Source organism: Salminus brasiliensis, chromosome 7, assembly GCF_030463535.1.
Source record: "Salminus brasiliensis chromosome 7, fSalBra1.hap2, whole genome shotgun sequence".
In the NCBI taxonomy this organism is placed as follows: domain Eukaryota; kingdom Metazoa; phylum Chordata; class Actinopteri; order Characiformes; family Bryconidae; genus Salminus; species Salminus brasiliensis.
In genome coordinates this window covers 12062593-12089851 of record NC_132884.1, presented here as the reverse complement: position 1 = coordinate 12089851, position 27259 = coordinate 12062593, and the positions used below count along the sequence as shown (strand labels likewise).

At 40.1% G+C, this 27259-nt stretch overlaps 1 protein-coding gene across 2 annotated transcripts in view; it reads left to right on the top strand.

The window, feature by feature from the left end:
• The window catches only part of ppp1r16b (protein phosphatase 1, regulatory subunit 16B), a 74181-nt gene that overhangs the window by 27628 nt on the left and 19294 nt on the right, over nt 1–27259 (top strand). For both annotated transcript variants that reach the window (XM_072683881.1, XM_072683880.1), the window contains exons 3-6: nt 12800–12870; nt 20493–20638; nt 21892–21995; nt 25022–25146. In XM_072683881.1, coding sequence (XP_072539982.1) covers nt 12800–12870; nt 20493–20638; nt 21892–21995; nt 25022–25146 — 446 coding nt within the window. The remainder of the gene's footprint in view (nt 1–12799; nt 12871–20492; nt 20639–21891; nt 21996–25021; nt 25147–27259) is intronic.

Genomic DNA, 27259 nt, shown 5'->3' with positions numbered 1-27259 from the left:
TCATGCAAAAAAGTATTTAGTCAGCCACTGATTGTGCAAATTCTCATACTTAGAAAGATGAGAGAGGTCTGTAATTTCCGTCATAGGTACACTTCAACTACGAGAGACAAAATGAGGAAAAAGGAAATCCAATTGTAGGAATTTTAAAGAATTTATTTGTAAATTATGGTGGAAAATAAGTATTTGGTTACCCACAAACAAGCAAGATTTATGGCTCTCACAAGACCTGTAACTTCTTCTTTAAGAAGCTTCTTCTGTCCATAGCCTCAAACAGTCAGACTCCAAACTTAAACATGGCCAAGACCAAAGAGCTATCCAAGGACACCAGGAAGAAAAGAGTGAATTTACAATAGGCAAGCAGGTTGGTGTGACTAAAGCAACTGTGAGAACTGTGTTGAAGAAATCAATTATAAGAAAATGAAAGACATACAAGACCATCAGTAACACACTACGCCACGTGTCCCCCTGCTTAAGCCAGTACATGTCCAGGCCCTTCTGAAATTTGCCGGAGAGAATATGGATGATCCAGAAGATGATTGGGAGAATATTATGTGTTCAGATGAAACAAAAATAGAACTCAACTCGTCGTGTTTGGATGAGGAAGTATTCTAAGTTGCATCCCAAGAACACCATATGTACTGTGAAGCATGGGGGTGGAAGTAGGACAACTGTACTGTATTTCTTTTGCTTGCATTGGAACAACAACAAATAAAAAAGCAAAACGTAAAAGAAGTAAAATCTGATTTTACACAGAACTCCAGGAATGGGCTGGACAATTATTGGCACCCTGAATTCACTATTTAGTAGCACAACCTTTGGAAACAGCAACTAAGATAAGATAAGGTAAAATAAGATCCTTTATTAGTCCCATAGTGTTACAGAAGCAAATTGATAGCAAAACAGTCCGTTACAAAATAGTAGATACATTTGCGATATATATACATAGTATAAATAATAAGTCAAACAATTCAAGAACAATATTATTTTCAGATAATTGCAACTTGCCCCTTAATTGCACATTGTAATGTTACATTGAAAGAACATTCCTGTATGTGTGTGGAGTTTAAGTGTGTGTATGTGCTCCTCTGGGAGCTGTGCTGGAGTCTGATGGCAGCAGGAAGAAACGACCTGCAATACCGCTCCTTCACACACTTTGGGTGAAGCAGCCTGTTGCTGAAGGAGCTGCCCAGTGCTTTTCAGTCTTTTCCTGTCTGCCTTTGAGATGCTACTGCTCCAGCAGACCACTGTATAAAAGATAGCAGATGCCACCACTGTGTCGAAGAAAGTTCTCAGGAGTGCTCCCTGCACTCCAAATGACCTTAATCTGCTCAGTAGGAAGTGTCTGCTCTGGCCTGTTTTATAAAGGGTCCGTGGATGGGCTCACTAAAGGGCGGAGATCATTACGGACCAGCCTCTCCAGTGACTTCATCAGATGAGAAGACAGTACCACCAGCCTGTAGCTGTTGAGGTCCTTTGGGTGCTGCGTTCTCAGCACAGGTACCACACAAGATGTTTTCCACAGGAAAATATGAGGTCTCTGAGGTCTCTCCTTCAGCCTGACATACTGAGGTCTGCCAGTGAGGTAGTCAGTAATCCAGGTTACCAGGTGCAGATCCACTTGCATACTTGACAGCTTGTCTCTCATTTGGAGGGACTGAATGGTGTAAAAGGCACTAGAAAAATCAAAGAACATTACTCTCACAACGCTGTCCCCCTTGTCAAGATGAGAGTGGGTCTGATGGCAAAAGTACAGCATAGCATCCTCCACTCCAAACCGGTTGAAGAAACTGTCTGTGGCACTGTCCGTCCTCTGCTTACAGGCTGTGATGGTCTTTATACCACTCCATACCTCCCTCATGTTATTCTCCCTCGACGTCCGCTCCACCTTCTTCCTGTAGGACTCCTTGACCTCTCGCAAGTGGACTTTGAGCTCCCTCTGTACGCTCCTAAGCTCCTCCTGGTTGCTGTTATTAAAGGACCTCCTCTTCTTGTTTAGAAGGCCTTTTACACTGCTGGTTATCCAGGGCTTTTTGTTAGCATAGCAACGCACAGTGTTCCTACGAACAACAATGTCCATGCAAAAGTTCATATAGTCCGTCATGCAGTGTGTAATCCCCTTGATGTCCTCCCCATATGACTCCTGCAGTACACTCTATTCAGTGGACTCATAACAGTCCTTGAGAGCTGCTTCAGCACCAGGAGACAGTTTCCTGAAGGAGCGTGTAGTTACAGGTTGGACCTGGGGCTTGTACTGTGGCTGCAGGTAGAACAGGTTGTGTGGCAGTGTATGCATCCTTTATATTGTACACTGCTCAAAAAAATAAAGGGAACACTCAAATAACACATCCTAGCACATCTGAATGAATGAAATATTCTCATTAAATACTTTGTTCTGTACAAAATTGAATGTGATGACAACAAAATCACACAAAAATCATCAATGGAAATCGAATTTATTAACCAATGGAGGCCTGGATTTGGAGTAACACACAAAATTAAAGTGGAAAAACACACTATAGGCTGATCCAACTTTGATGTAAGGTCCTTAAAACAAGTAAAAATGAGGCTCAATATTGTGTGTGGCCTCCACGTGCCTGTATGACCTCCTTACAACGCCTGGGCATGCTCCTGATGAGGTGGCAGATGGGCTCCTGAGGGATCTCGTCCAAGACCTGGACTAAAGCATCCGCCAACTCCTGGATAGTCTGTGGTGGATGGAGCGAGACATGATGTCCCAGATGTGCTCAATCGGATTCAGGTCTGGGGAACGGGCGAGCCAGTCCATAGCTTCAATGCCTTCATCTTGCAGGAACTGCTGACACACTCCAGCCACGTGAGGTCTAGCATTGTCCTGCATTAATGGAAGTCAGGCTACCTCTGGCGAGCACATGGAGGGCTGTGCGGCCCTCCAAAGAAATGCCACCTCACACCATTACTGGCCCACTGCCAAACCGGTCATGCTGAAGGATGTTGCAGGCAGCAGATCGCTCTCCACGGCGTCTCCAGACTCTGTCACATCCGTCACGTGCTCAGTGTGAACCTGCTTTCATCTGTGAAGAGCACAGGGCGCCAGTGACGAATTTGCCAATCCTGGTGTTCTCTGGCAAATGCCAAGTGTCCTGCACGGTGTTGGGCTGTGAGCACAAGCCCCACCTGTGGACGTCGGGCCCTCATACCATCCTCATGGAGTCGGTTGAGGGGCAGGTGATGGATCAAATCTGTTGAAAAATACATTACATCACAAGTAAATTCACCCACTTTTGTTGGGCTCTGTTTTGGTCTCATTCATCTACAGGACATTTTTAGGACTTCTTTAAGTAAGGTGGGGGGCCTGATGGTCGGACTGGTAGGTGGCAGCTGGTCTCACGCAGGTAGAGGGGACCTCAGCGGGCAATCTTTCAGCAGGTCAGGCTGGGTGGCCATTTACTCAGGGAGAAAGTAAAAAGAGAGTTAGTTCTGAGAGGATTTTATGGAGAGCAGAGAATGCTGAGCAGTGTCAGAGTGTCTCTGACGACTCCGGCAGGTCTGACTATAACAGCCTAATTAAAAGGAGAAAGCCAGAAGGTAACACAGACACGGGAGCACCCTGAAACGCTAGCGTCCATCTGCTCCACCGTTCACAAACCTGAGTGATCGCATGCAAGCAGCGAGACGACAGCTCCAGCATCTCAATGTGCTACAATTCCCTGTGTCCGCAAACCCCTGGACCTGCAACCTTTATCTAAGGGAAAACAATTAATTACCAAAAGCTAAACTAAACAGATGAGTTTTCATCTTAGATTTAAAGATTGAGACCGTATCTGAGTCCCGAACATTATCTGGAAGGTTATTCCAGAGTTGGGGGGCTTTATAAGAAAAGGTTCTTCCCCCTGCTGAGGTTTTCTGAATTTGGGAACGAGTAAGAAGCCAGCACCCTGAGATCTAAAAAGGTAAAGGTGCACGTATTTGTCACTGTACAGTGTGGACTGTACAGCGAAATGTGTCCTCCGCATTTAACCCATCTGGTAGTGAACACACACTCACACACACACATGTGTTAGGGGCAGTGAGTACACACACACCCAGAGCAGTGGGCAGCCAACTCCAGCGCCCGGGGAGCAGAGAGGGTAAAGGGCCTTGCTCAAGGACCCAACAGCGGCAGCTTGCCGAGACCGGGAATCGAACCCACAACCCTGTTATCGATATCCCGGCGCTCTAACCGCTCTAACCACCGCTCTAACCACTGCCCCGTAAGTAATCTTGATGGTTCGTAATATGTAATAAGATCCCACAGGTACTCAGGAGTAAGGCCATGTGGGCTTTATATGTTAATAGAAGAATTTTGTATTCAATACGGAATTTAACTGGGACCCAATGAAGTACGGATAGAACTGGACTGATATGGTCAAATTAGGACCCTGGCTGCAGCATTTTGGACCAGCTGAAGTTTATTCAGGTTCCTGCTGGTACACCCTGACACAAGTGCATTACAGTAATGTAGCCTTGAGGTAATAAAAGCATGTACTAGCTTTTCTGCGTCCTGTAGAGATAAGAAGTTTCTTAGTTTGGCAATGTTCCTAAGCTGCTTAAAGGCTATCCTACTAATATTGGCTATATGTTGCTCAAATGATAGATCTGTGAGCATCAGCCACCAGCAGAGGGCCCGGCCAACAAAGTATGAAAGCTGGTGGAGTTGGAGCAAAGAACTCCAAGCCCCAGAATTCCCAGCGGTAATCAATGCTGACCAGATCCACCTGTGTGGCACGGTATAAATACACCCAGCCAAACACAATTCTCCGTCGCACCTTTGTAGAGGGGTGAACGTTAACAGTGGTTTTAAGTTGTGAACGGTGAAGAAAATCCGAAGTTGAAAAGAGAAAACAGTTCAAGTTGTGAACAGTGAAGAAAGCTGCAGTTATAAGAGAAAAGCATTTGAGTTGTGAACAGTGAGGAAAAGCTGAAGTTAAAACGTGTTTGTTGTAAAAAAGTGTTTGTTGTAAGCAGTGGCTAGATAAATAGAGTTGTTGTGAGTTGTGTAGTAAACACTACTCCTGGTTTTTCCTTTGTTTGTTTTCCCACCCTTTTTCTATATTGCTCATAAACAGTGTTTATACTACCACCCTCACAGCTGTGGTGGTGCAGTGGAAGTACACTGGGCTCCCATTACCAGGGTTGGGAGTTCAAGCCCAACAGTCACAATCTCACCAAGCACATAAAAAGGGGTAGTTTAATAATAATTAAATTTAACAATAATAAAGCAAAAAGTTTAACTGCACTTGAGTCCGAACCCCACACCACACCGTAACAAAATCTAAGTCGAACATGACGCCAAGATTTTTAGCTGCTAGACCAGAAATAATGGAAGCATCAGCCAAGTCTAACATTAAGTCTGATAGTTTATTTCTAGTGTATTTCGGACCTAAGGGACATTAGGGCTGTCTCTGTGCTGCGATTGGATCTGAATCCAGATTGGAGATTCTCATACATGTAATTTTTACTCAGGTATAAGCAGAGTTGTTAAGCTTTTTCTAATATCTTGGATATAAATGTTAAGTTGGAGATGGGTCTGTAATTAGACAATACACTAGGATCAAGATTTGGTTTCTTGATTAAAGGTTTTATGACTGCTAATTTAAGGGTTTTGGGCACATGTCCGAGGCTAAGGGATGAATTTACAATTGTTAAAAGAGGTCTGATTATAATTGGGAGTATTTCTTTTAGCAATTAGCAGGTTGATCGAAGGGTATTTTCTAGATTAATTTTACTAGCTCAGTTTGGTCTGACGGAGTGTAAGCTAAGGTCGATAGGGGTGGGAGTTTTTCAGTAAACTGTACAGCTGTCATTGGGGTTATTGCGCACTTTAGACAGTGTTGGGGGGGACAAATTAACATTTTGCCTAAGATGTAGCTCAAATGAGATAATGGTCTGATATTACTGGGCTTTGAGGTACAATATTTAGATAATAAATGCTAACACCCAGGGTCAGGATTAAATCTGGGCTATGATTTAAACTCACCTTCGTTTCAATTTTTCTCTTCTGTATGTCCAGGGGTGTTATCTACAGTGCCATGGGCTGGCCACAAGAACATTAGGATCTCTGTAGACGGACTTGTGGACTGTTGAGATTGTTCATACTTCTTGCCAGTTTTGGATCTCACATCCTCTGCTAATTATCCTTGTTTTCTTTCTTTTCCCTATGCTCACTGTGGTACACAAAATTTGAGTCAACTTTAAACTGGTTGATTAAGTGATTTCTATCTGACCAGCACCAAATTTAAGCATCATCACATGATTAAAGTTCAGTTGATTTGAAAAAGTGCTAATATCTGTTCCCATTCCTTTTTTGCCCTTTAGCTTTTTTCAGCTAGAAGAACATTTTAACTCACTATATGGTTGCATGTACACAGGCTATACTGAAAACAATGCCAGTTATTTTTAGAAACAAACATAAATAGCAAAAGTGGCCTACTATTGTTATTATTTTTAAATAGTAGTAATAGAAGTTGTAGAAGTAGTACAGTGTATAACAAACCTGTGTATTTATTCATAATCCCACACACTGTATACAGGATTAAAATGTCCTGTACATAGTGGCTGTTTTTTTCTACTTATTTTATATAGCAGACAACTGCCATGCAGTGGATGATTGTCTAGAAAAACTAAGCTTCAGGATTACTAAGTTTATACATAATGTGGAGTCCACAGCATGACCTCTACAGACTGTTCATACCGACTTCCTGTTCATTCCAGATCTTTCTTCATTTCCTTATGATAAGACAAAGTGATGGTGTTGTTTCTGTTTGTTGATTTATCTTATCTTTCTCAAAGCATCTTTAGTCTTTCCCCTCACTGGCATGAAGCTACTCCACCCAGGAATGCAAGGATTAGTCATCTCAGGGGAATGAGTGAAGCATAGCAGAAGGAAACCTAAACTTATTCCTTAAGACATCAGCCATGCATCAGACATGCTTCCATCCTACTGTCATCAAACTTAAATGCGGACATGTTAGAGTGGTGGGACAACAGATTATCAAAAGCTTGTCAAAAAGCTAACTAAATAAATATCTTTTCAGCTTGAACTTCCCAAACAATAACTGGAAGTCTATTTTAAAGCTGGATTTCTTTGTATGAAAATCTTTCTTTTAAAATGTATTTTTTAAATTCTGGGTACTAATAAGAAGCCAGAACCTTGCTGTTTTCATCAGAAGACATACCTAGTCATTTAAAAAAACATTTAAAAAGCTTTTATTTTTCCTGACATGCATATGATACAGCTTGATGTTGTTTAGAGATCTGCTGGGTCTACATATTAACTGTCTCAGCACTAGACCTTGCACAAAATAATCTTTTTTCAGCTGTGGTTCTCTGTCAAAGACCAGATTTTCTGTGCCCTAAAGCAAGTGTCATGTGTATTATTCACAGTGGATTTATTTACAACGCAGGTCCTGATAGGACGGCGTCTAGGTCCGGACCAATATTGTGGTCCGCCTAGTAGTGACCTCTGCCCTACACCATGGCAAAGTGGCTACACCTCCCAATAAGTGCAGAACAGTCATTACATAGTTTTGTGTATCTGGGCATAATAAAAACAAATCTAGCAGCTTATAAGGTCTTAAAACTTGGTAAATACAACCTGAGATGAACAACACATCAAATCACATTAACACAACATGGTGGATTCTGTTGTGTAGTGTTGTTCATCTTAGGTTGCATTCACCTAATTTTAAGACCTGCTAAAATTTTGTTGTTTTTTTGTATGTATGTAAAACTATAGAATTCAATATGGATGTACATGTTTTTCATATGACTATGTACAGTTGATTGAACTAATGATCTTGAAATCTGCAGTTGTGTAAAAATGGCTCCAGGAGATATTCCTCACTTGTGTAAATCTAGATTTCTGATATCATCCTTAGATCTGCACTGAGCATCTTGAGCCTTTCGTTCCTGTACTCTCATTAATTCAAATTCTTTTTATCTGAAAATTTATATGTGGTTCCCCCTCATTTGAGCCACATGGCCTTTGCTGTTCAAATCACTCTTCTTGGCAGAATTGGAATTATATATCCTGGCACTGACCTGACCTTTTAGCTCAGTCCACATGTAACATTGGGACCTTGGGAAGGCCCTTCCAGCCTGGGAGCTGTGATTCAAGATTAATCAGCAAAAACAGATATTTGTGTGAGTGTAAACATAAAGCAAATATATATATATATATACACCTTCTCATTCAATGCATTTTCTGTATTTTCATGACTATTTACAGTTTCTTCAAAATAGCCACCCTTTGCTCTGATTACTGCTTTGCACACTCTTGGCATTCTCTCAATGAGCTTCAAGAGGTAGTCACCTGAAATGGTTTTCCAACAGTCTTAAAGGAGTTCCCACAGGTGTTTAGCACTTGTTGGCCCCTTTGCCGTCACTCTGCGGTCCAGCTCACCCCAAAACATCTCGATTGGGTTCAGGTCCGGTGACTGTGGAGGTCACTGTGGAAGTCATCTGCTGCACCACTCCATCACTCTACTTCTTGGTCAAATAGCCCTTACACAGCCTGGAGGTGTGTTTGGGGTCATTGTCCTGTTGAAAAATAAATGATGGTCCAATTAACCGCAAAAAAACGCAAACCAGATGGGATGGCATGTCGCTGCAGGATGCTGTGGTAGCCATGCTGGTTCAGTGTGCCTCAATGTTTGAATAAATCCTCAACAGTGTCACCAGCAAAACACCCCCACACCATCACAGCTCCTCCTCCATGCTTCACAGTGGGAACCAGGCATGTGGAATCCATCCGTTCACCTTTTCTGCGTCTCACAAAGACACGGCAGTTGGAACCAAAGATCTCAAATTTGGACTCATCAGACCAAAGCACAGATTTCCACTGGTCTAATGTCCATTTCTTGTTTTTTGGCCCAAACAAATCTCTTCTGCTTGTTGTGCAAAATTACATGTATTTTACCAAGATTTGCTGCTGCAGTGGAATTTTGTGAACATGACTGTTGGATGAATAAATTTCACCTGTGCACGTTTATGAGTTTAACTGTGGTGAACTTTGACACACACAGTTTTGACCCTGACCAATTGACCAGTGTCTCACTTCTGCATTAATTTATTTGGAAGTGTAAATAGTAGTGTTAAACCATGGATTTTGCTGGATGCTTCAAATGTTTTCTATTGTTTCTATCTACCCCCCCCCCCAACCAGAAAATAATTCGGTGAAAACAACAGTAAGTGGAATATGTCGCTTAGTGTTTAGCATACATACACATTTTTTCTGAATGGTGCGGAACGTAGTTGTAAGGGGTAACTCTAGGTCAAGACTTCCTCCCGCCACACTCCTTTGTGTGTTTCTCCCGTGTTTTTCCCTACTTTCTAAGCTCAAAGCCCCCCCCCCCTTTCCCTCGAGTTCTCTGCGTTTGTGCAGTGTTTGTACGTTTGTGTGTGTGCGTGTGTGTACAAACAAACGAACACTGGTTACAGAAGATGGCCTGTTTTCAAATGTTATCTCCACATCTCTTTCTCTGGTTTTACTATTTAGAGGCAATGTGTTGGGAAATTAACATTTGCATTGCATTTTATAAACCATATACTGTAATCATAAATCATATACTGTACAATAATGCAAATAAATTATTGTAATAATTATAATGAAAAAAAGTTATTATTCAAATTTAAACAACACCGTACTAATATTTGAACAGTGATTCAAAAATCACTATGGCGAAATAACCTTGACTGCCAATCACAGCTTTCATGTCTTAGCAGGCGCTCCACTAGTCTTTTCCGTTGCTGTTGGATGACTTAATGCCATTCATAGTATGCAAATTCAGGTAACTCCAACTTTCTCTTATTTTTTTCCAGAGCTGTATGTTGTTACTATGCCTCCAACATGCCAAGAGTTACATAAAATGCAATTTAACTTCATATGGACAACTGGGTTTAATTTCACAAACATTTGATAAAGAGCAAATTTCCTCTTGTGCTGAGGCCTGGGTCTCTGCACAGTCTAGGCATGCCCCTGGAGTTTAGCAGGTTCTCATCCTCCTTGGTTTGGTGCTGCAATGTGATTCTGCCCTCTAAGTCCGATATATTCAAGCTTTGCTTAGTTAGTTTTGTGTTGGGCTAAAACAGAGTGATCTATGTCTGTTGCTTGCTCAGACATGCTCTCTCCCCCAGTCTCAAATGGCAGTAGGGCATCCCATTTCTCATTTTGCCAATCTAAATACTGTTCACAAACGCCCTCTATGTGCCCTTATTATACTTTGACGAGTGCCACTATAAAGCGGACTCAGCAGCACTAAATTACCCACATTTTCGTCGTAACAGACGCTGTAAAGTTGAAGGTGCATATATTTGTCACTGTACTATGTACAGCAAAATGTGTCCTCCGCATTTAATCTGTGGTGGTGAACACACACACACTAGTAAACTAGGGGCAGGGAGTACACACACACACCTAGAGTGGTGGGCAGCCACTTCCAGCGCCCGGGGAGCAGAGAGGGTAAAAGGCTCTTGCTCAAGGGCCCAACGGTGGCAGCTTGCCGAGCCCGGGTATCGAACCCACAACCTTGTTATCAATAGCCCGGGGGGGTGATTCCCTCATTACTCTATTAAGTAATGATATTATTAATGATATTATATTATTAAATATACTATTAAATAATGATATATAGACAACCTATAAGCAACATTAGCAACAGTAATATAATATAATAACTTTTCCTCAAACAGTCAGACTCCAAACTTATTCATGGCCAAGACCAAAGAACTGTCGACGGACATCAGGAAGACTGTGGGAGCAATTGTAAGAAAATGGAATACGTACAAGACCGTTGATAATCTCCCTCGATCTGGGACCCTATCTCATCCCGTGGAGTCAAAAGGATCATGAACAGTGAACAAAAATTCCAGAACTACACGGAGGGACCTGATGAATGACCTGCGGAGAGCTGGGACCAAAGTAACAAAGGCTACCATCAGTAACACACTACGCCGAGAAGGACTCAAATCCCGCAGTGCCAGGCGTGTCCCCCTGCTTAAGCCAGGCCCGTCTGAAGTTTACCAAAGAGAATATGGATGACTCAGAAGAGGATTGGGAGAATATTATGTGGTCAGATGAAACCAAAATAGAACTTTTTAATAAAAACTCAACTCATTGTGTTTGGAGGAAGAACACCATACCTACAGGACGACTGATCCATATTAAGGGAAGAATGAACAGGGCCATGTATCATGAGATTTTAAGCCAAAACCTCCTTCCATCAGTGAGAGCATTGAAGATGGAACATGGCTGGGTCTTTCAGCATGACAATGATCCCAAACACACTGCTCGGGCAAGGAAGGAGTGGCTCTGTAAAAAGCATTTCAAGGTCCTGGAGTGGCTTAGCCAGTCTCCAGACCTCAACCCCATCGAAAATTTGTGGAGGGAGTTGAAAGTCTATGTTGCCCAACGACAGCCCCAAAACTTCACTGCTCTGGAGGAGATCTGCATGGAAGAATGGGCCAAAATACCAGCCAAACCTGGTGAAGACTTACAGGAAATGTTTGACCTCTGTCATTGCCAACAAAGGTTATGTTACAAAGTATTGAGTTGAACTTGTTATTGACCAAATACTTATTTTCCACCAAAACTTAAATTTACTAAAATCTTTAAAAATCAGACAGTGTGATTTCCTGGACTTTTCTTATTTTGTATCTTGTAGTTAAGAAGGTACCTATCATAAAAAATACAGACCTCTCTCATCTTTTTAAGTAGGAGAACTTGCACAGTCAGTGGCTGCCAATACTTTTTTGCCCCACTGTATGTTGATTGATGTTTATAAAGCATTTGACATGGTATGTTTACAACTATTTAGTCCTTTTTCCTAAATGCTATTAAAATGTATATTAAGGTTGTTCAGTAAAGTTAGCAAAGTATGAAAAAATAAGTGGTGATGGTTTAGAAGTTATGAAACCTTAAATAATACATTTACAAGTTAATTGGCTTATTTTACTCTGTAAATGGAATGCGGAAAAAAATATTTGCTGTAGAGATCCCTGTAGTCAGCATGTGCCAGCATTCTTGGGGACCTTTTTTTAAGTCTATAGCTATTGCTATGTGGTTCCACGTTGTTTCCTTGTCCTCGGACAAGGATGTTGTGTCAGCGTTGTTGGACAGTTGCAGGGTATGAACATGCTAATGTGGGGGATTCTACAAAACAAGGTGAAAAATGTACCTTGTTTCACCCCTTACACCCAAACTGTTACACCCCTAATATGAAGGAGTCGTGACTGTAGAAGGTAGGCATTTTAGTCATTCATCCAGTATAATTGGCAGCAGGACAACAGAATAAGAAGAAACAAAACAAAATTATTTATTTCCACTGGCAATGGCACTAAATAAAATAGTAAGAACTAGTGTTGCTAAACTGTAACAGTTTTGGCCCCAAACACAAACAAATGCTTGGGTAAATGCTCTCATGAAGGATAAATTAATAGGGCCTGAAACTTTGCAAGGGCAGGTCTCCAAGTCAAGTCAGCGCATCTAAACAAAAATTGTGCAAAAAAAACAATTGATAAAATGATACACAAAGCACTGTTGCTGTTTTTGTGCATTTTCAAAGTTATTTCTAACAATTATGTTCTTTTGTTGTTTTAATTTCATTGTGCTAAATTTAATTCAATTTCTTCTCATTAAAAGGTTATTAAATTTTGTTTTGCTAATCTTAACATAATTAAGATGGCAGCCAGTGCATGACAGACCACTGCTATGAAATACAAAAACAATGACCAGTGACTTATATGCATGGTGCACACTCACTCACACTCTCTCTCTCTCTCGTAGTGAAATACCTACTTAAGAACAGTGTTAACCCTGATCTCTGCAATGAAGATGGGCTCACTGCAATGCACCAGGTAAGACCTGTCTAAATTATTTATAAGCATATCATTCTGTAATTATGATTAGACCTGTTTTTTAACATAATCCTCTTATTTAAATAACCTTATGCAGGTATTCATGGAAAATAGTAAGACTAGACCAGGTTAAGGAATGTATTAAAACTTTGTATCGTGGTGTGTGTCTGGCTAGGAATCGCAGTACTTGATGATCCAAAATGTATGCATGCAGTAACTCATGGGCATTGTCTGAACTGGAATGTCCAAATACTATTTTAGTTCTTGAGTTATTAAGCAATAATGTTTTTTTTTTGTTGTTGTTTTTTTTTTTTTTTATTTAATCTTTAGTTTAACCAAGGTACTCAAGTGCATGTGTGTGTGTATGTATGTATATATATATATATATATATATATATATATATATATACTACTAAAAAAAATAAAGGGAACACTCAAATAACACATTCTAGATCTGAATGAATGAAATATTCTCATTGAATACTTTGTTCTGTACAAAGTTGAATGTGCTGACAACAAAATCACACAAAAATTATCAATAGAAATCGAATTTATTAACCAATGGAGGCCTGGATTTGGAGTCACACACAAAATTAAGGTGGAAAAACACACTACAGGCTGATCCAACTTTGATGTAATGTCCTTAAAACAAGTCAAAATGAGGCTCAGTATTGTGTGTGTGTGGCCTCCACGTGCCTGTATGACCTCCCTACAGCGCCTGGGCATGCTCCTGATGAGGTGGCAAATGGTCTCCTGAGGGATCTCCTCCAAATCCTGGACTAAAGCATCCGCCAACTCCTGGACAGTCTGTGGTGCAATGTGACGTTGGTGGATAGAGCGAGACATGATGTGCCAGATGTGCTCAATTGGATTCAGGTCTGCGGAACGGGCGAGCCAGTCCATAGCTTCAGTGCCTTCATCTTGCAGGAACTGCTGACACACTCCAGCCACATGAGGTCTAGCATTGTCCTGCATTAGGAGGAACCCAGGGCCAACCGCATCAGCATATGGTCTCACAGGGGGTCAGAGGATCTCATCTCCTACCTAATGGCAGTCAGGCTACCTCTGGCGAGCACATGGAGGGCTGTGCGGCCCTCCAAAGAAATGCCACCCCACACCATTACTGACACACTGCCAAACCGGTCATGCTGAAGGATGTTGCAGGCAGCAGATCGCTCTTCACAGCGTCTCCAGTCTGTCACGTCAGCCAGAAAGCATAGGTATTGAGAAGTGGTCTGTGGTCCCCACCTGCAGAACCACTCCTTTATTGAGTGTGTCTTGCTAATTGCCAATAATTTCCACCTGTTGTATATTCCATTTGCACAACAGCATGTGAAATTGATTGTCAATCAGTGTTAAGTGGACAGTTTGATTTCACAGAAGTTTGATTTACTTGGAGTTATATTGTGTTGTTTAAGTGTTCCCTTTAGTGTATATACATATACATGCATACATATAGAAAATATAAAATTACGATACAAGCTTTCAGTTAGTGTTAAAACAGGGGCAAGAATAAATAAAATCTCCTGAATGCGATTCTTAAAATTAGACATTGACACAAGATTCCAGTTTGAGTTTTTTGAAGTGTGTTCCAGTTATGAGCAGCTGCAGACTGAAATAAAAAAGAGCCATAGGAAGTGTATGTTTTGGGGACTTTCAGCTTCAGAGAGTGTATTTGTGTGTATATTACGGTGAGTCTGTTAGGAGGGCCAATTAACCATAGAGTTTGCATGCCAGTCTGGAAATTACATTACCATAATCAAACAAAGGGACAACAGTCATTTGAAAAAGAGTAAGTTTAGCAGCATGAGTAAAAGAAGAATGATTTCTGTATAAAAAGCCAAGCTTGGTCTTGATTGTAACACATCAGTATGTGTGGAGAAAGATAAATAGCTGTCCAACCATATACTTATATATTGATAAGTTGCAACCTGTTCCAGGATAGTTAAATTAAATTTTATGGAAACTTTAAAGGTAGGGCAAGTCAAGGCACTTTTCCAACCAAACCACATAAACTTGGTCTTAGAAATGTTTAAGGTTGGATAAGTGACATCATTCAGATGCCTGTTGATGGCCAAATTGAACCAAAGGAGTCTTGTTTATTAGTGCTGTGTTTGTGCTGGGTAGTGCCATTTAAGCAAACGTGCAATTTTAATTCTTGTGTTATTAAGTAATATTTAGTGATGTCACCTAGCCCCTGTTGTTGGCCAAATTAGACCAAAGTGGTCAATTTATTTGTATATTGCTGTTTACAACTGTTTACAACTTTTTTTACAACTGTCACAAAGCAGCTTTACACAATCAGTTATTAGTGAATAGACAAGATACAACAACATAAGAAGACATGAAAACCTAAGACCCTCAGAGCTGGAGGAAGAAAGTCCATTTAGGTTTTAACATGGGCATTAGGTAGGGGGTGTGCCACTGGTTTGGCATGGGTGGTGGGGGAGCCTGGTGGTCGGACTAGTAGGTGGCAGCTGGTCTGATGCAGAAAGGGGGGACCCTAGCGGTCAGTGTTCCAGCAGGTCGGGCTGGATGAGTGGGCGACCATTTACTCTGAGAAGGTAAAGAGAGTTTGTTCTGAATGGATTTATGGAAAGCAGAATGTTGAGCAATATCGGTTTATAGAGAGCAGAGAATATTGAGCAGTATTGGAGTGTGGCTGATGACTCCGGCAGGTCTGACTATAACAGCTTAATTAAAAGGAGAGAGCCAGAAGGTAACACACACACTGGAGCACCCTGAAACGCTAGAGTCCATCTGCACCACCGTCCACAAATCACCGTCCAGAGTGATTGCGTGCAAGCAGCGAGATGACAGCTCCAGCATCTCAGTATACTACAATTACCTGTGTCTGTGAACCCCTGGACTTACAACCTTTATCTAAGGGGAAACATTAATTACCAAAAACTAAACTAAACAGACAAGTTTCCAGCCTAGATTTGAAGAATGAGACTGTGTCTGAGTCCCGAACATTATCTGGAAAGTTATTCCAGAGTTGGGGGGCTTTACAAGAAAAGGCTCTTCCCTCTGCTGAGACTTTCTGAATTTTGGGAACGAGTAAGAAGCCAGCACCCTGAGATCTAGTTAGTAATCTTGATGGTTCATAATATGGAATAAGATCTCGCAAGTACTCAGGAGCAAAGCCATGTAGGGCTTTATATGTTAATAGAAGAATTTAATAGTCAACATGGTCTTGTAATGTAAATAATAGTAGTCCTAAAATAGAGCCTTGCGGACCTCCATATCTCCATAAATCGTTTACCTTTACGAACTGATAGCGCTCGCGTTAGATATAATTGTTCTAACGTTTCTAAGAGAATAGTGTGATCTGTTGTATCAAAGGCTGCACTGAGGTCGAGTAGGGCTAATAATGATGCGTAGCCTTGATCGGAGGTAAGAAGGAGATCATTTGTAATCTTCACTAGAGCTGTCTCAGTGCTATCATGGGGTCTGAATCCAGAGTTGTTGGGCCACAGCTTTTTCTAATATATTGTAAATAAATGTTAAGTTCGAGATGGATCTATAATTAGACAGTACACTAGGATCAAGATTTATCTTAATCAAAGGTTTTATGGCTTCTAATTTAAGTGTTTTTAGTTATGTTCTAAATTGGCTACACCAGGTGACGGCCATGTTAGATTTAGTAAGGAGACTTGTTGTCTAATATTTTCTTATTAAAATACTTTTCTTAATAAAACCATTACTGGTTAGGGTAGCTGGGATCTGGGTGTGAGTATCTGCCTGACTTTTATTAATGTTAGAAATCTCACTAAAAAGTCATTTTAATTTGGGGTGCAGACAGTCTCAATTCAGATAACCTGGGTGATGCCTTAAAGCAACTTGCAGGCTGTCAGTTTAGCTTGTCTGCGGCCTGGTCTCGGCTCTGAATTGTCGCCTTTTACACTACTCTGCCGACTAACTAGTAGATTATGTTCAATGCTACATGAAAGTAAGGTAGCAAATTATGTACAGTACAGTAGATTCTGTACACTCAATCTAAGCTTGCTTGACCTAACCACAGTCTTAACAAAGTTAAATATCTATTGATGCTGCCTGCTTGGTAGCTGGCTGGTCTCTAGATTACAAAAAGTGCAATTATTTTGTTAGTAGGTCACCACACATGGCAGTTTTCTATTCTCTGTATCCTACTGTTTCATCTCCAGTTAACATTTTATTCATTATTTCCATTCCTTGGGTTATTTCAAACCCAAAGGTTTAACTTTTTAACAATTACCAGTAATTGATTAAATGAAGCTTTTTTTAACACACTTGTATTTGCAAATCAGTCTGGAACACTGCACTGAATATTTTAAACCTGTTTGTGGGACAATGTTTAAAAAAAGATTACAAGACTCTTGCCTCTGATGAAGATTCTTGCCTATGATTCTTGTTCAAATCATATCTAACCGAATGATATCAGTTCATAAAGGTAAAAGATTTATCTTCAAATTATACAAAAGTGAGTTCCGCAAGGCTCTATTTTAGGACTACTATTATTTACATTATACATATTACCACTGGGCAGACATGATTATAAGCAGACATGTTAACTTCCATTGTTATGCAGATGACACACAGCTCTATATATCAGCCAAACCTGACGATAAATCTAGATTAAAGAAAATTAAGGAATGTGTAAAGGATATAAAACTTTTTCTGCACTAAAACTGATCACACAGACGAAACTGTAAGGCCTAGAGCAGGGTCATCCAATCTTATCAACAAAAGGGTGTGGCTTTAGGTTTTCATTCTAAACAACCAGTGTGCTCCAGCTTGGCCTGAAAGAAAAACTGCAGCCACACTGGCTCTTTGCGGATAAGATTAGACATCCCTGGCCTCTGGCCCAATTAGCCTCAAAGGGGGCACTATAGTGCATGCAAATGCATTTTGCTTAAGATCTCGTGAGCAAAACTTTTCACGTTTCATTCATTATTTTTATTTCTTGGGTCATGTCAAACCAAAAAAGGTCAATGGAAGCATGTAGTTGCGCCTGCTTAGATTTCTTGGAAATTTGCATTAATCATAGGGTTTTCGCTCTGAAAATCAAACAAGGGTTTAAATGTTTTATTGACCTTGAAGGTCGATAGTTATCAAAAAACATTGACATTTCTACATAATATTGCTGGAATATGCAAATAAACACAATAAAACCCACACATTTTTTAAAAAATCATAATTAAATACATTTCTCGAGAGTGCTTTTTTCAATTAAGCACTTTTGGCTTTTTACTTTTTAGTGCTTCATTGAAAAAAGCCAAAACATCTGTTTTATTTGTGACTAGACTCAAAAACACTTAAAATTGTTAACAGTTAAATTACGATCATATTGTGCATCTGCAGATAAACTATGTGTCTTTTGATTCAGTAGCAGTTTCTAAAACTCTTTCAATGCAATGTGTTTGCAAAGCTGTTGCCAAGTGGTTAATATATGTTGTCCTAGCTGGTTGCTAAGATACTCAGTGTGGTTGCAACTGTATAGCAACTCCATAGCAACCACTTTGGGGCTTTATATTCAAATGGCAAATGTTTGTAATAAATATTTAAACTTAAATGGCAGCAAATGTGGTGCTGATAATACCAAACTGATTTGGTCAAAGTTTCTAGTTCTTGAAAGGACTCTAGCTACTGCCATTTGGACTACTTTAAGCAACGCCCTTATAAGCTAGTCAACAGTAACATGATCCATTGTAGATGCTTACCTGACATTCAACCAACATTCATCTGAATGCCTATTTAATGCAAAGGAACGCTAAGTTAAATGTAAACCATTGCCAAATTAAGATCTGACAAATCAAATTAAATCAGATTTATTTGTATGGCACTATTTGTATGGTCAAAACTACCTATAAATTATTGTCACCCTACCACCACATAAGACTTCGGTTCTGCTGCAGTGTACTGATATTATCATAGCAGAGATGGTAAGAATAATGAAAGTAATGATGATGGTGGTAATAGTAATAATAATATTAGTAATAATAGTAGTAGCAAATGCTAACTTCTACATACTCGGTAGGCAGATAGCCGTAGCAGCCTAGTGGTCAGAATTTGGTTTGAATGGTGGGGAACTTCCTAAGAACCACCAAACTGGTGCTAGGCAAACACATTTGTTGCATTTGCAACCTTTTTCTGTAAAGTAATAATTTGTTGAGACATTATTTAACCATTTAGTTAACCACATGTTTTTACTGTCATAAGTACTTTCTTATTAGTGTACCCTTTTTGTAAAGTGTTGCCATTCTCGCGTTCTGGAATGGCCAGGTCAAAGCCCAGGTCTGTAATACTATTGATAGGGTGGTTTGCAACACACTGTGCATGGAAACCTCTTAAACATCACACAGCTGAGGAAAATGTACATGGGGGAGTTGCAGAGTGGTGGTTAGAAGATATTTGAAACAATTTAATGATAAATGACTTGACATTCACTACACTACTGCAATCCCAAAACATTTCTGGCAGTGGTAGACAAGCATGTCCCATATAAAAATGTTGGAATACAAGATAGATCTTACCCCTGAGTGACAAATGAAATATCCTTCTTACTGAAATCAAAGAATAAAGCATGTGCATTACCTGCATCTATTTATAAATTCAGCTTCAGGCAGTTTCAAATTCTGGAAGAGAATAACTTTGCTTAAAAACAAATCATAATTTATTAAACAGCTTGATCAGGACATCCCTAATATGAATTCCTTGTTTTCATTTTTACCTTATGTATCAGCTCGGCTCAGCTAAATTGTAAATGAGGAGAAATGTACCCAGAGTTTAAATAAAGTTTCATTATTTTGAGTCTTTACATTTTTTTTTTATCTCTCTTGAACGGTCCCTTTTTATTTTTAATGTAGCCTTTAGGCTAAATTTGATTACATAAGACTAACTATATTTGATAGTAAAAGACAAGTAAATTGTCAAAGATAGCCCAAAGTATGTCTGTTACCATTGTTAACCTTTAATCCATCTTAAGGTTTCAGTTTGAGCCACACCCCCTCTCTAATGTGCAGTTGCTAGAGGAGACTTAACTCTTTAAAACCTATGGCATCAGATAATTGCCTGAAAAGTTTACTTCTTTGAAACTGGAGTGTTATTTTACCTTCTGACCGATTATTTAAAAAAGACAAATAACACTTTGCATATGTTTTATTTTTATTTTGCATCACATTTAATACAAGTATTTATTGCTTACAGCAAGTTTTTAAAACAAAATAAAACATATTAAACACAACTATTTAAACCCTTAACCCCCAGTCATTTTGACTTAAGTAATTTCAAACTTAGAAATCTGTATGTATTTTTCTGGCGTAATCAACCAGGGGGCAGCAAACATGTAATGTTTTGATTTATTATTTAACCTAATAACATAATGTTAATCTTATTCAAGGATGCTGGTTGGGCCCAGTGTTGTGCAGCAGGTGTCCTTTTTTTAACCTATTCATCCAGGCTAAAATCTGCTTTGCTTCTAGTCCTTTTAGGCTGCGCAGTAAGCTCAGTGAAGGTGGTTTGAAACACGCTTGGTCTACGAGAAAGGGGTATGCTTACCAAACGAGTAGGTGTGTCTGGCACACACAATGATCACATTTGTGTTTACACATGTTTACCACTCCATCCCCCTTCTCTAACAGTGTTGTATAGATAACTATGAAGATATGGTTCAGCTGTTGTTGAGTCGAGGTGCAAGTGTCAATGCTCAGGATAATGAACTCTGGACACCACTTCATGCTGCAGCTACCTGTGGACATACTGGTCTTGTCAAGATTCTCATCCAACAGTAAGTGTCTAAGGCTAAAAAAGGGACTTCTTCTTCATGAGGTGTGTCTTCCACACATGAAAGCTTTTCAGTACATGTTGCAACATTTTCTGTTTAGATATTACAATATTATGATATAATAGATATTAGGGCTAAGAGTCTTGTAATATTAATAAATTAACTGGAATAAATGTCCAGTATCAGTTACATCTGAATCATGCCCAACAAGATACAAGCTGTTAATTCTGCTTAACATGTAAAGCATTTGCTCCACAAGTTGGTGTAATAATTACATTTAAAAATGCAGATTTACTTCTTGGGTGTACTTGTTCATGTTATCTTATGTGTGGATGGACCATCTGTATTGTAAAAACAGTAGCGATGTTCTGATCCATTTTTTTGCTCCCCAATCCAAGTGCCTTAAGGCAGACACTGATCTGATCTATTCTTTGTGTTTCTCTTTTTGGTCAGATAAGTTACTAATTAATATAAGGCAAATTAAATGTGATTTCTTAAATGTGATATCTTTACTGATTTAAGTAGTCTACTTTTTAAAATGATAATTTAAAAGATATTCATCATCTAAGATAATTTAAAACATTTATTATATTATAATAATAGTAAATAGTAATAATTAGTAATGTGTTACAATAGTAATATGACTGACAGCCCTAATCATTCGGCTGCCAGTTACTTTGAAGTACTGAATCAAGTCATGTGTATAGTATGTGTATAGTAGTACACACTCTTAATTGATATCTTTTGTTTATGGTTGACTATTTATGTGAATTAACTATGTTTTTGGGTGGTTGCACTATGATTTCTATTCTCTAGTGTGGGCATTTGCCTACTCAGTTTTGAACATGCTGTTTGGTGCTGGTGTAAAACCAAAGTTGTGTGGTACTCTCACTGGTAAATTAACTGCTTGTACGAATAGACATATGTCTAAAGGAAAAGTGGCTCCACTAGAACCACACATATTACATTAAGTTGTCATGTTCTACTGTAAAATATTTTCACACTGTACACATCCAAAATGTTTCAATACTTTCTGAGAACTCTCCTCACTGCTGTGAATAATGTATAAGTCGATACTTGATTCATTAAACTATGCTGGAATTGGCCCCTAAAACCAGTCCATTGGACAGGACCATCTCTATTTATCAGGCCTGTGTTAAACGTGTTTATACACAAACATGTATAAATCTTTCTGTGTTTTATGTACACACACATCACAATAATGGCATTATGTTTGACTATTATTTTCTATGTAGCGGTGCAGACCTTTTAGCAGTCAATTCTGATGGTAACATGCCCTATGATCTTTGTGAAGATGATCCCACACTTGACATCATTGAGACCGCCATGGCCAACCGAGGTAAGGTTTTATTGAAATAACTTCTAGCAGCCTCAATTCCAATTGGTCACAGTGTCCTAATGGCTTTATCTTTCATCTGTTATGTCTGAAATGTTGTCATGACATAAAGCATTTTACAATGTTGGTAAATGTCCTTACACAAATGAACATTTATTTAAATTAATGTGAATCTGGAACTTGCTAGCTAGCTACGCATTAAACTAAACACAAGGAGAGATAAGTAATTGTAGCAACAGTTTGCCAATGCTAACTTACCATGACATTGCTCTCCCTAACATTATATTATAATGGACTGGCATGAGAAAGCAGCGGCTAGCAGTGTTTGATGAGGCCAGCAGCTGGCATGCTGACTTTCGCTCGTTTTACTACATTGTGTTTTGTTTGCTGTGTTATGATTTTCAAACTGATAATGACAATGCTACCAACATGATTGTTAAAACCAACAAAGCTATGATCGAATGGCTTGATTTGTTTTCACTGTTTGCCTTTTGCTATAATGCTTTTCACAAGTCACCTTTACAAGTAAGCATCTACAGACAGTGAAGTGCATCTCAAGTGCTAAAAGCTCCAGGAAATGCTTAAAGCATTATATAGATTGGGTTAGATTAGTGTTATATGTGCATGCTATTCAAAGGCAAGCTCGTGAGAATATTTTTTAAGTAACTTCAACAACTGATTGCAGCTGCTTTTTCATGAGACTTCTTTAGATTAAACGGTTCGGTTAAGGTGATGCAAGAGCATTTAGCTGTGCTTCTCCAGAATCACTGTAAGACACTGTTTCTGAGAGTTTAGAAAAGTGTTTCAAACTCCCCTTGAAGAACACCCCTTTCTCAGAATGCTGCCAAAAACAGCACTGAGAAACGTCAAAGTCAAAAACATTCAAAATCATGGAGGGAATTTAATATTTTTCAAAATCTTTTAGCCTAATGAATTTAACTAAAACAAGAAACTAGAGTCAAACAGTTGTGAATATTAATAAACCTTAGATAAGATATCATCATTATTATACTCTGATGGGGAGTAGGAAAGCTCTTCATTGCAACTTAAAGCCGAAAGCAGAAGCAGAAATCTGTTAATTATAAAAATGTTAATTATAGATTCATTTTAACCCAAAAATAAACATCTACCATGACCAAGTGAGCACCCATTGTCAACTATTTACATATTAGTGTTTGATTGGGATTTATAGTTTTTAACAAGTAAAGGGAAGTCTTTATGTATTATACAAAGTAGTGAAAATTGCAGTTGTATGCAATTTTATATAGATAAGCTCGTATGTAGCCTGCAGAGTTTGCTATCTATGCATAGTACACCAGAAACATCACAAACCAGTGTCACAGAGAAATTGTTCCCTGTACACAGAAATAGTCTATTTAATAGTCTATACAAAGCTACAAAAAGATTACTTTTGCAAACAACCACAGGTCATCAGCAGTAGGCCTTCTTTCCCATTTTTCAAATTCTATCCTTTTCATCCTTTAGTTGTCTTTTTAATTAAAATCATGGTTTTATTGAGAAATGATAAGGTGATCATGGAAAATGTTGAACTAGAGGCAATCTCATGTCATCACAGCAACCTAGGGTTAGATTTCATTTCACATGCCCTGCAAAGTCCATTAGACCAAGGTTCATTGCAACTGGAATCAACCAACATATCAGGAAGTACAAAGAGAATCTTTTAGAAGTCATCTCTTAGGAGACAGGTAGGCTTAACCACAGTGGCAGCGATTACCAGAATCTTAAATACCACCCGGCACTCAGAGACACAAAAGGGTTATGTGTATTAAGCAAAGGAAAGGAAGTTGAAAAACATACCACACTTGCTACCACTTTTGGCTCGCCATTGCCCTGACTGTGCGTTATGCTTGAACCGGAATTTGGCACCAATTGATGTGATTTGGCATTTGTAATACCTATTTCATTTGGTCAGTACCCTAAAAAGTAACGCCATCGATACCCAGACCTACAAATCAGTAAAACTGTCAGCATTTTAAAGTGAAATAAATGCTAAATATATTTGAAAGAAAAACTTTGGATGTTAATGTGTTATTAATTCCCTTTCCCGTTGAAGACCATACCACACTAAGACTATATTTACCTATCTTTGTTATGTGAGCCTAGATGACCAGGGGACTCAACCAAAAAACTACCCCATAGGAGACTAAGTTTAACATAGAAGGTGAAAACTGAGCTTGGGGCAATGGCAGGTTCATCATGACAATAGCTGCTGCAAAGAGGAGCAAGGGCGGTTTCCTGCCAGGCAACGGCCTCTCCCATTACTCAGTCTGCTGTAATAATCTGACTAATAGCTAAATCGGAATATGCATACAATTTCTATCCGATTAGAGGTAGGTAATCCTTAAATAATTAGTTAAATATAAAAATAATAGCCATGTAAACACCCTGTATCCTTTTACATTCTTTGACTCCGGTAGAAACAAAAATGGCTGCAAACACCTGCATCTTATTAAATTCCCAAAATGGAACTTTTAACACATTCTTCACAAGTGCAAAGCAACATAATATTCCTGGAATAGGGTCTCTCATGGTATGTGTCCACTGCATGGTGGGCAGAATTCTGCCCGCTTCCTCTGCCAACGCATCGCTGCTTGAGAGATGTGACTGTCTACAATATAAGACATGTCATGATGATGTTGTGGAATTCTTTTTTTAATTTATGTTGTTTTTTATTATTATTAAATATTTATGTGAAGATTTATTTCTCTTTTACTTTTATTTTTGTTTACTTGCAACGGCATCTAATGACATGCATTTCTCAACAAATTTGCTATTTTTAAAAACTATAAACTATAAATATTAAACTTTCTAAATTAGCTACACATGCACCAAAGAAAGAAGAGGGTTTGGGCAGCTGAAAACGTTCCTGTTATTCTTCACAGACATATATTTGTTGTTTATCCATTCAGAATGATGAGATGGATACAGTGCAAAAGGAAGAAAGAATTGAGCAGGTAATGCTATCCATTCTTTTAATCTGTTTCATGTAAATGTGTGGTAAATTACAGGGATCACACAGGAGATGATCAATGAGACTCGAGCTGCAATGGAGAGGAAAATGCTGGCAGATATTCGGAATATTCTACATAAGGGAGAAGACATCAATCAGCATGACTCACAGGGAGCAACTTTGGTAAACACTTGAGCACAGTGATGCATTGAGCCATTTAAGACAGTGACTTAGTACTTTGTATTTTAGCACATGTACTGCTATAGTAGACACTAAATGTCTGTTAGCTTTAAGGTTGAAGTTAACGTTATATAATTGTATTGCTGTTGAAAAAGGGTTTTATGGCATTTTAAACTTATATGCTTAATAATATAATGCAAAATTTGATCAAGTGATTAAATACTATTTTCTATATCCTTGATAATGTTCTACTGCTCTGAAGTAAAAACAGCAAAAGCTGCTTATCCTGTGATAAACAGTCTAATAAACAGCCTAATTACATGTTTGTTTGTTTGTTTAGGATAATTATTCTACTGTTTAGACATAAGGCTGGCCAGGGAGCTAATGCACATTCCTCACCAGCAGCATTGGGTATGCCCTGGAGAATTGCTTTATATACAATCATGTGTAAGGGGTGGCTCTAGGGCAAGGCCTCCTCCTGCCACCAGGGGGAGGCCCCGAGTCACCCCAGCCAGTAATCGAGCCCAATTCCCTACACCTGGGCAGTAGGCTATATAGGCACACAGATCCAGTTGCCCCACTGCTGGATCTTTTGATTCTGGTGGTGTGTGTGTCTGTGGTTCTCGAGGTGAAGGCTGAGTGTGTGTCACTCCCCTTCGTGTGTCTCTCCCGAGTCTCTCTCCCGGTGTCTGTGCAGTCTGTGTGTCTGTGTGTGTGTGTGTGTGTGTGTGTGTGTGTGTGCGCGTACCACTCATACACTCGTGTACCAGAGGAAGGCAGGAGTGTCTGTCTTCCCTGGTGTGTGTGTCTGTGTGTGTGTGCGCGTAGCACACATACACTCGTGTACCAGAGGAAGGCAGGAGTGTCTGTCTTCCCTGTAACTTCTCAGTTTTCTGGTTTCTTTTGGGAGATTCTTTTGCCCTCAGTTGTATTTCCCTCTAGAGTTAAAGAGGTAGCCAGTTCTCCCCTGGTGTCCTTTGTTTGTTTATTAAACCCATCCTTTTTAAAGTTTCTTTTGTTGGCCGCTTTCATAACTGCCGCTTTGGTGAAGCGGCAGAGCGTCAGTCTCGCGACGCGGCGGCCTGTGTTCGAGTCCCGAGAGGCTTTGTTTTTTCATTTCCATTTTACCTGCTCTAAGATTGAAAGACTCTGCACTTGGGCCCGTTGGTCACGTGATCGTGGTAGCTCACTCAGTAGCACGGCGGCCTGGGTTCAAACCCCGCTGTAAGTGAGCACCACATTACAGAAAGATCCAGCCAAGACATGGACCCAGCAGAGACATTCAATCTAGAGCAGGTAAAAGTCGCTCTAGCAAGTCAGGGGGGGACTGTGGGGAGGCATGAGCAGGCCCTGCAGCAGATTCTTTCTCAGCTGCAGGGTCTGACAAATCTAGTGACTCAACACACTAGCCAGCACACTCCTGTCCCTCCCCAGGAGGAGGCTACCGCTGCCCAAGCAGCTGTGGTTTCTAGTGCTGAGCCCCCTCTACCAGCCCCAGAGCGCTATGCTGGTGGACCAGGAGGATGTAGAGGGTTCCTCCTTCAATGTTCACTGGCTTTTGAGCTGCAACCATCCCACTTTCCATCCGAGCGTGCTAAGGTGGCATACATCATCTCTCTCCTCACCGGTAGGGCATCAGCCTGGGCCACCCCGGTGTGGGAGTATCAACCCCATGTATGTGCCTCTGTGGCCCGCTTTGCGGCTGCGCTGTCGCAAACTTTCGACCTTCCGCTCCGTGCAGAAGAGGCAGGGTCCCGCTTCCTGCACCTACGTCAGGGAGAAAGGTCGGTGGCTGATTATGCCATTGAATTCCGCACGCTATCGGCGGAAAGTGGATGGAATGCCAGTGCTCTTGTTTCAGCCTTCCTCCATGGTCTCAGTGAGGAGCTCAAGGATGAGCTGGCCTACCATGACCCCCCCACCTCCCTTGATCGGCTCATTGAGCTGGCCCAAAGAGTGGATAACCGCCTCAAGGAGAGACGTAGGACGCGGGGTGCCAGAGCCCCCCGAGCTCCTCAGGGCCCACCTGCTGTCTTAGGCTCTCTTCGGGGGCCCCCCAGCAGTAGGGCCCTAACCATGCGGCTGGGACACACTCGTCTGCCACGGCAGGAGCGTG